This window comes from Daktulosphaira vitifoliae, unplaced genomic scaffold (genome assembly GCF_025091365.1).
Source record: "Daktulosphaira vitifoliae isolate Bord-2020 unplaced genomic scaffold, ASM2509136v1 Scaffold_1, whole genome shotgun sequence".
NCBI classification, from domain to species: domain Eukaryota; kingdom Metazoa; phylum Arthropoda; class Insecta; order Hemiptera; family Phylloxeridae; genus Daktulosphaira; species Daktulosphaira vitifoliae.
In genome coordinates this window covers 17019861-17030143 of record NW_026099572.1, presented here as the reverse complement: position 1 = coordinate 17030143, position 10283 = coordinate 17019861, and the positions used below count along the sequence as shown (strand labels likewise).

General features: G+C 24.6%; 2 protein-coding genes across 2 annotated transcripts in view; one reads left to right on the top strand and one right to left on the bottom strand.

Moving 5' to 3' along the window:
* Positions 1–134: 134 nt before the first annotated feature.
* Positions 135–7826, bottom strand: LOC126910451 (roquin-1). The gene is made up of 16 exons (XM_050693035.1): positions 7441–7826; positions 7205–7368; positions 6632–6827; positions 6149–6558; positions 5757–6090; positions 5455–5701; positions 5259–5395; positions 4866–4989; positions 4708–4789; positions 4528–4632; positions 3351–3451; positions 2597–3052; positions 2429–2498; positions 1930–2028; positions 672–761; positions 135–610 (listed from the first exon to the last, which is right to left on the bottom strand). Exons 2-16 carry the CDS (start codon positions 7364–7366, stop codon positions 512–514), a joined length of 2712 nt encoding a protein of 903 aa, XP_050548992.1. The 5' UTR covers positions 7367–7368; positions 7441–7826; the 3' UTR covers positions 135–511.
* A 139-nt stretch (positions 7827–7965) lies between these two features.
* Positions 7966–10283, top strand: part of LOC126910499 (trafficking protein particle complex subunit 4) — a 12601-nt gene continuing 10283 nt past the window's right edge. Inside the window, exons 1-2 of the mRNA XM_050693125.1 lie at positions 7966–8248; positions 9637–9915. Coding sequence (XP_050549082.1) covers positions 8074–8248; positions 9637–9915 — 454 coding nt within the window. The 5' untranslated portion in view covers positions 7966–8073. The remainder of the gene's footprint in view (positions 8249–9636; positions 9916–10283) is intronic.

The following is a 10283-nucleotide window of genomic DNA, read 5'->3' as shown; positions in this document are numbered from 1 at the left end:
TATATATATATATATAAAATTAATACATAGAAAAAATGTATAATATACAAAAGTACAATAACAATTTTCTGTAAAAAGCAACAATGTGAGATTAATACTTAATTGGGTTTTGAAATAAAAATTTTTTTACAATATTGTAGTGTTATACAACTATGGTAACAATATTATAATTTTATTTATATATAATTAAATGAAAACAATCGTATAGAAAATAAAAAATTGCACATATTTATGTAACAAATTATGTTACTAGAAAAAAAATGAATAAGTCATATTTAACTTTGGCAAATATTCCAAAAAGTATAAGTTCAGCAAAATAATTATAAACAATAGTTAAAAATTTTATGTCGTATAAGAAAACAATAGTATAAATACAATAATATCACAATAATTCAACTAATTTAGCATTAAGTATATGTTGTTTGTCAAATAAAATAAAATGGTATAAATTAAAACCTATAAACAATAAATAATTTTTATTTTATCTAATATATTTATTCAGTTCAAATATTTAAACTTCTTCGGCTATTGCTCTTTCAGAATCATTTTCAATTCCATCCCATTTTATATCTGTTTGTTTAACTACATTACTGTTGTTGTAAGAATCGTCCTTTATTACATTTTAGAAAATGATAAATATTAATCTACACTTTTTTATCTAGAATACTAACTTGTTGAGTAGTGAAACCAGTTGATGTGGTACTTGACCAAATTCCATCACCCCAAGTCGTTATAGTAGCAGTTTCAGAATGCCACTGTGTCTAAAGTTATTTAAATAAAAAATATAATTAGTTCATTAATTACTGAAAATTACAAAATATTTAACTCAAAAAGCCACAAAAATCTTACATACATATTACAAAAAACACTTTCTTTACAATGTAGATCTTTTAATACTAGGCACTTTATTTGTCTTAATAAAATAAGTTTTTTGGAGTTATTTTGTAGTAACATGTATTACTATTTATCTGTTATAAAATAATTTTTAAGTCCTTCCTTTATACCTTCTAAGGGTGTCAACTTAATTTTTTTAAATGACAACATATGTATTAATTTAGCTTATAAAGTAGAAAACTATAGAATTATGAAAATTAATAGTCGATAACAACTTTTGGACCAGGGCATCTAACGATATTCATATTTTTGTACCTAGATGTGAGGATAAGTGCATCCAAGAAATGACTTATTTTATATTACTATTATTCTATTACTTTATTTTAATACATATATTGTCATTAAAAAAATAAAAATCATTTTATAACAGATAAATGGAGTTATATATGTAACTAATAAAATTCAATAATTTTTTTTAAAATTTCATTATTTTATGAGAAATTGAGTGGATAGTTATAAGAATCACCTTGTATACCCCAATAATGTTATCGCTTAAGGGTATCACCATTTATTACAATGTTTACATTGCTTGATTTTCTCCCCTTTTACTGTATCTTTAGGATATATAAATGATTACTCTTAGATGTTACTAAAGAAATATCATAACTCTTAAAAATTCTTGCTAATCCATTCGAAATTCCCAGATAATATAAAATAAACGACTTAATTATATTTTGAATAATTAAGAAAAAGATAATAAAATTACCAACAAAAAAATGTATTTTAGATTAGGTTAATAGTTAGGAATATCTATATATATTAGTCAATAATGAAAGGAGTAAATTGATATTTATTTAAAAATTTAGTTATATTTGTCTTAAAATTTATAATTCTACTTTAAAATAAAAATTGTAAACAAAACATACAAAAAGGGTAATTTTTCATGATGTAATATGAAAAACAAAAAGTTTGAACTAAATTTCCCTAAAATTTAAAAATATTATTTTTATCACTTGTATCTTATATTTAATAATTAAAAAAATAAAATTGAGCATAAAACTAAGCTATTTATAACATAAAAAAGTTAATATCTACCAAAAATTGTTGTTCTTTAATTTGTATATCTTTTTCAATTTGTGCCAATTCTTCAGACAATTTTTCAGTTTCTTTAGCAGCAACATTGTGGGTAGCAAGCTGTACATATTTTTTACAAATAAAATTTTGTCTTAAATTTATTTTAATTGCTATCAAAACATTTATATTATATTCTAAGGATGTTTGCAATTTTACAAATGTTTTAACTTCAATAAATTGAAATTATTATATTTACTATTTAAGCCAGTATATTATGAAATTCTCCTTAATTATATAATTTGTTTTTTTTTCAAGTTAAATATTTTATGAAATTATAATAATAAAATATATTTTTATAGAAACATTAAAAAATGTAACTTAAATTTAAGTCACTATATATGAAAGTTATAAAATCGGTCTCCACGGTCAATTTTTTACTTATAAAAACAAAAAATATAAACTGAGCCTAAATTTTAACACTTGTAAAATAGTTAGTTCCTTAAATTTTATATAAGCTCACTTTTAAGTCATTGATTTTTTTTTCTAAATTTTTCAATTGATGTTTCATTTTTTGAGACTCGGCAATTAAACTATCATGTTAAAATATAAAAATAATTAAATTGTTTTAATTAATAATTAAATAATTAATCATAAAATATTACACAATGGGAGAAAAAATATAACTAACTTTTTAGGTGTTTTATGACTACTAAAAAAGTTGGATGGTTCCATCATACCAGCTGGACTGTGAATAGTAATATAACTCTGACCAATTGCTCCAACTGGTGATGCAACAATATGAGCAGCAGCTGGGTAGCCCTGTGGAGAATTAAAAAACCAAGATGCAGCTACTGGGCTATTTCTGGCTCCACGTAGAGTACCCAAGGGTGTACTAATAGTTGTTGTAGTAGTTGAACTGAAAAATTGAGCTTGTGCTGCTGCTGCCGCAGCTGCTTGTGAAGGTATTGGCAAACTACATGGACGACGTATGGACTTTCCATTTCCATTAGTCTGATTATTAATAGCTGATTGTGGGGATTCAGCTGTTGGATTTCCACCATTGCCACCAATTGGACCATATTTTCCATTAACTGCTATATCAAATGGAACAAATTCATCTGGATCTGCCAAAATTGAATCTGATCTGTAATGTTCAAATATTTAACCATACATATAACTAAATTTAGTAGCAAAAAAATGACTAGCCTACATTAAATAGGATAGAAATTTATGACATTAGTAAATTACATAGAAGTTTATCGTAATTTAAATATCTAATTAACTAAAAGATAGGAGTGAAAAAACTCAAATACTGCAAGATCTTTTTTAATATTTAAAATAATTATGTAACATGTAATTTAAGAAATTTATGTAAAACAATTTTTCTTCTATGACTGTTTCTCAATAATAGATAAAATGATTAAAAAAAAAAAAAAACTTACCGAATTAACATTGGTCGGCCAGTTTGAATATTTACAGGAGAAGGCAAACCATTTTTTTGGTGAAATAAACCATTATCCCACATTGAATAGCGATCAAAGTCCTAAGAGATAATAAAATATATTTAAATGCGCAGCATCAAAACCAATCATATCACTAATTATAATTAACTATATTCTAATTTTTTTGACTATTTACAAATTATTACATTAGAAGTTAGAAAATCAAAATGATTGGTATAATATATACAAAGAAGTTTTTAGTTTCCAATCATTTAAACAACAATTTGACAAGCTTGTTAATAAAATTTTTTTTAATGATTTTATAACAGTTCTAATAATAATAATCAAACATATTTTATAAACATACTCAGAAGCAATATTTTTAAATATATACATTAGCATTGAATAAAATGTTGACTTTTAATGAAGGTGTAATTTATTAAGAATACTACTTATTTTGTTAAATAATGATAAAAATTTACTAAATAGTCTTTATTTTTATTAACTACAATGAATATTAAGTTTATTGTAAAAGAAAAATCTAAAAGAATAATTATTAAAGGTAACTTATGGAAGTTAAATTAGAACTTACAATTATTTTTATACTGTTATAAGTAGAATTGACTAAATAAAATGTTGACTGGCCTAACCAACCAGTTTTGTAATATTACTATTGAGATATTAGCATTTTAAGATTTAGAAAAAGTAAGGAGAGAGTTAATATTTATCAACACTCTTATTTTTTTATCATTTAGCACAGATACTACAATGATACATACTACAATGTTGTGAACTCCTTTTGACTATATCTAAAAATTATGATAACTGAAAAAGTAATATTCCAAAAATAATTATAGTCATTAGTAAATATTACCAAAAATAGTTATAGATTCCCATGTAACTTAAAAATTATTTTTAAAACCATCATTAGAAATAGTTTTTTTTTTACAACAAACTTGATATTCATTGTGAATTACAAAAATAAAGATAATTTCATAAAATGTTATCATTACTTAATAAACATATGGGATGTTATACTCTTAATAAATCACACTGTCAAATATTTTGCATTTACTGAGATCGTATAAAAATAGATATTGACTAATTATAAAATAAGCATTTTATTTTTAAAATAGTTTAAATGAATCACAGGTAATATAATGAGAAAATAACTTACTACTTGGTCAGGGGTTAGAGTACAAGCTGTCATAACTCTATCTATTTGACCCATTAGCTCTTGTTTGCGATTTTGAAGAGATATTAAACTTGAGGATAAATTTTTCTGCATAAATTAATTAACAGATTTAAGTGAAAAATAAAAATCATGAAAAACTGTAATTAATAGTTAAATGTATACCATTTTATTGGAATGACTAGTTATATTTTGATCCACATACATCTGATTAGTTGGATTCATCATCATATTACGAGGATGAGGTCTAAAATGAAAATTAGAAAAAAAAATAGCTCTATTATTTTTAATATAATATAAATTAAGATTTTATTTATATTAACCTATAAACATCATGACCATACTGTCCTACTTGGTACATCTGTTGTTGACCAGATTGATAGTATGCTTGACCATTTGGTACAATATACGAATGTTCCACTGGAATTGTAGCAATTTCTTTGGTAGCTAAATTTCAAAATAAACTGTTATAATCAATCTAAATTCAATTAAAAATAATAATATTCAAGTATAGTAGATTTTGGTTAATTTCTTAAACTAAAAATTGAAAGTAACTTAAATTTATTAAGTAAATTAACAATTTTTATAAGTAATAAAAATTATCTTCAAACATTTTGTTTTTGTTCTTTTTTAATTTAAAAAAACTTTAAATTATTTTACAGCACCAACAACCATAGACTTTCTGTAAAATGAAATATGAAAAATTATGAAATTACTTTCTGGTAACATCAGTGGTTTTTTATTACACATAAAATCATACTGTTCTTTGGGTAGAAACTTAGGTTTATTTGTTAAAAATTCATGATCAACACCAATGGCTATGTTTCTAGTTTTTCTGTTTTTATTTCTATACCTAGAAGGATTAAAATTTTTTTTTATATTATTAAAATTATTATCTTTTTTTTTTTTTACTTTTCTATCTCATCTTCAGAATGAGCAAATGTACAGCCTCCACCTCGTGGGCAAGTTCCACGCGTCATTAAATCTCTACACATACTAACTTTATACCTAGTAGTGTTTGCTTGATTCTGGATTAACTCATTTTTTAGACCCTTATTACTGTTTCCATGAGATTTGACAAAATCTGTCAAACCTGCTACTACTACCTTAGCGCTTTCAAGAACAGAATATAATTTATCCCATGTACACCATTCAAGACCTAAACAAAATAATCAAATTATTAATTAAATAAACAGTGAAAAAAAATTAAATACTTGGATTAGGATCAACTGCTGCTAGAAGTTCAAAATTTGATCTTAGAGATGATAGTTTTGCTGGATCTCCAGTGCGTTGTAAAGCAATAATAAGCTCTTGAACAGATTGAGAAAAAGATTGAGGGCTTTGTAATTTGTCCATAATACTCTGCATGTGTGATTTATGAGCAGAATCACCATAAAGAAGTGCTGACCATTGATCAGGAGCTATTCGAAGTCCTGCTTCAGTAGCTATTTCTACGATTTGAGCATCATGCTCACGTCTCAAATTTTCATATGTACGGAACTCTTCTTTAAGCTGCATAAGTGAAGAATCTCCTTCACGTTTTGAAACCTTCAGGAATCATAAACTCTATAAGATATATTTTTTACCTATTTTAATATTAACTAACCTTAAAACATGAAGCTCTATAAAGTAACTGAACTACATGGCCAATACTGGTTTTTGATGCTTGTGGGAAATGTGGTTCTAATCGCTGAACAACAAACATAACCAAAACTTTTCTAGACAAAGCAGAGCCATCTTCAAGAGCAAGTAAAACTAATTTTAAAACTTCTTCTTGCATAGCTGGTCCAAGGAATTGACAACCACGTGCCCTTACAGCTGCCCATAAATTAGTTGACAATTGTTGAGCACTCTGATGATGAAGTATCAATTCTGTCATACAACGTTCACCTAATGATCTTGCAGCTCTGATTGTTCTTAAACGACCTTCATTTTCTAATATTTGGCAATTAATTAGAGTAACCAATTTGCGCTGCATTGGACGAGAAAGTCCAGCACTTGTTGACTGTCCTCCACCTAATATATTCATTCATAAATACTTCATTTTTAAAAAATTAAAAAATATTAAATATATAATGTTAACTTTTACCTGTAATAAATGACTTTAAATATAAAGCAAGATGTTCTACACATTTTTTCGATTTATTATATAATTGACGTTCTTCAACCGTCATAGATTTTGATAATGATCTAGGAATGTTATCATTTATTGGTAGTGTAGCTCCAACCAATTGAAGTAAAGCATAATTAATTGGAAGGTGGTCAATTTCTATGTTAATCAAATTCTAAAAAGCAATATATTTAATTGACAAATAATACAGATATAAAGACTAAATTAAAACTTTAAATGTTAACTGTTTCAGAATTATTTGACAAAATTACTTCAGATATTTACAATGTAAGAAATTATGAAATGTTAAGTAATATCTAAAATAATACTTTGAAACTAAATTAAACATTTTCAATGATACATAGTTTTAATTGTAAAAATGAAAAATATTTGTGCTTTATCTTTAATAAAATAACTACAATTAGAAATACTATGTGTTTTTTTAATTTAATCATGTAAATACACATTAAACTATTTTAATATTTGATTAATAATGGTATTACATTAAAAAAAAAAAATAAAAAAAAGAGACATAAAAAATTTTCAATTTACTTGATCAAATGGACATTGTTTTTTAGGCAAATTTGAGAGGCACGATTTACATATTGTGTGAGCACATCCTAAACTTATTGGATGCCTTGCTTTAACATCAAATGCATTACAGCACACTGGGCATGCCAAAAAATCTGTCCACTGTGGTGCTTGAATGGGCATTTCTGTAGAAAATTTACAATATAATTCAAATTATATCAGTCTACTAGTATGTAGTCAGTATTAAATCTATTTACCTGTTTAATTATTTTTAATAGACTATATACACACCAGTGACATGAATAATAGATGAAATTGCTCATCAACTATGGCTTCTAATGATTGATATCGACATATTGACTCGAAGAAACCTTGGACTACGTTTAAAAGTAGAAAACAAAGGCTCTACCGCGTTTATTTGGGTATAGCAGTTGTTTATTTATATACGGGAAATACACACTTGACTGATCAAAAAAAATAATCGTCTATGTTGATTGTTGCGCGTTGGTAGCGATATAACTATACAACTAGGTTCGGACTTCGAGTGTGTTTTTATTTTTTTTTATTACAGTTTTTGTTTTTCACGTCATCATCATCTCCCCCAGTACTCACAACACAGTTTTTATTCTTGTTATCAAGACGACTATTTTTACTTTTACTTATAAGAAAGCGCGCACACTCATTAAAAAAAGTGTATGCAATAAAGCGGTAGAAAATTCCCTTCATACTGATAACAAATTATCGGTTTTAATTGTGATTAAGCTAATAATTTTCTGGTGATAAAATGTCATGAAATAAATTAGAATACTATTATAAATTGTATTTTACTACATTAGAACATATTATGTGTTAATATGTATATATTCTTAATTTTTTAGATTTTTATTATAATGGGTATTTATGGTGTGTATATTGTGTCAAAATCTGGAGGACTAATATTTAACTACGATTACAATGTTCCAAAAATTGAAACCGAACAAGCTTTTAGTTATCCTTTAGACTTAAAACTTTTACTTGAAAATAATCGTTTATTGGTTTCTTTTGGTCAACGAGATACTATTAAAGGTATGATTGGTGATTGTTTTAACAATATTGTTATTAATAACTTTACATAAATAATAAATAACTATTTTGATACTTAAAATTTATTTGACTCACCTTATTTTTATATGTCCCAACTAAACTTGTTTAGTTTACATGAAGTCATTCATTTATTATAAATCACTTTGTTAACAAATAAAAATTGTATTGAGAATATTTGTGTTTTTTTCTAGGTTCATGTTTTTCTTAATTTTTTGATCATGAAATATTTTTAACCTCTATACCTTAGAAAGGTTAATTTTTTAAATAGCAAAATTCTTAATTAATTAGTTCATTTAATAGACAATGATTTAGTTTAAAAAAATGAATGGTCAATTTAATTATTATTTTCAAGTTACTCGAAATAAAGTATACGAGTTTTAGGTTTTGTTAAAAGAAATTGTAATGAGTTTTCAGACCTATCTCGTTAAAAAATATTGTATTTCTCTTTAGTATTATCAATATTAAGATATTAATTGTTTGCATTCCAAGTCAGAATGGATTAACTGAAACAAAATTTATTATAATATTTACTTTCAAAATAAGAGTTGAAAATTTAATAAATAATGTAATAATGAAATATTATAATATTGAATTAGTCGAGACTAGTAGAAAATATCTAAATGCTATGTGATTCTTTAATTTATTGGATAATAAGATAGATTGTTCAGAAATATTCAATATTAATAATAATACTGTTTCATGTTTTAAAACAAAATTTACAATGCTCAAATTTATTTTATTTTCTTCCATATTGTTACAATTATAGTATAAATACTCAATTAACTTGTTTAATGTCTGTGAGAATTAAATTTTAGTTAAGGTGTCAGGATTTCCAGAACATTTTCAAAAGTTATGTTGAATAAGTTAATTTTTTGTGCAAAAGTCTATGTATTGAATCCTCCCATGTTAAGGGTTAGATATTCAAAAAATATATACCTTATACAAGTGAAATACCTAAGGTATTTGTAAAAAAAAAAATTTGTTTTGATTTATTCATTTTGATAAAAGTTATGACAGTTTTAAGTAAAATAAGTTTAAAAAATTACAAAATTAACCGTTTTTATGAATTGTAATTTTTTTTGAGGAATTCACCCATTTAATGATAACAAGAAAATTATTTTTAATTTTGAGGGAAATATCTTCAATTAGATATGATTTATATTAACAAAAAAAAAACATAGTAAAATTAATACCTTTTATCTTCACATTGAATCTAAAAAGATGATAAAAATTTGCATTGTGTGATTCTTTTTTCGATTCAATATATTTTTATATTAATTTAAACATATATTAAAAAGTGTTTAACTATCTTGGGTATTATTAAAAACTATATAAAGATCAAAACTAATTTAAATTATTTATTCATTTAGTCGGTCATGTCCTATTGGCTATTAATGGTATTCCTGTGTCTGGAAGAAAACTAGAAGATGGCAAAGATGCATTAGATATGTTAGATGATGCTACCAATTATCCATTAAATTTAAAATTTGGGAGACCAAAAATGACTGTTAATGAAAAAATATTTTTAGCTAGTATGTTCTATCCATTGTTTGCTATTGCATCTCAATTAAGTCCAAAACCAAGAAGTTCAGGGATTGAAACATTGGAAGCTGATACATTTAAGTTACAATGTTTTCAAACATTAACTGGTAAGATTAATTATTACTAACAAAAAATAATATTAATTTATAAGGCTAAGTACCACCTTTATTAACCATGTTGAATATATATTTTGAGTAAGTAGTAGGAAAACCAAACAATTTCAAAAATTTCATATGTATTAGTTTCAAATATATATCAATTCAAAAAACTAACTAGTATAGTCAAATATCATTTGAATTGTTATCAAAAATTGTTGCCTGATTAAAATTAATGTTTATTTGTTTAGTATGACTCTCAAATATCAGATTTCGTAACATCATTAATTTTTCCTATATTTTAGCTTCGATGCGAAGCTGAGAAGGTATTGGTTTTACTATGATGTGTTTTTTTTTTTTTTTTTTTTTTTTTTTTTTTT

Bases quoted from the DNA above. Each gene is read 5' to 3' on its own strand.
- LOC126910451 (XM_050693035.1), bottom strand. From the start codon at position 7,366: ATGCCCATTCAAGCACCACAGTGGACAGATTTTTTGGCATGCCCAGTG. The intron at 3,053-3,350 runs GTAAGTTTTTTT...TGAACATTACAG, and splicing joins GGCCGACCAATGTTAATTCG to ATCAGATTCAATTTTGGCAG. The intron at 611-671 runs GTTAGTATTCTA...AATGTAATAAAG, and splicing joins CTGGTTTCACTACTCAACAA to GACGATTCTTACAACAACAG.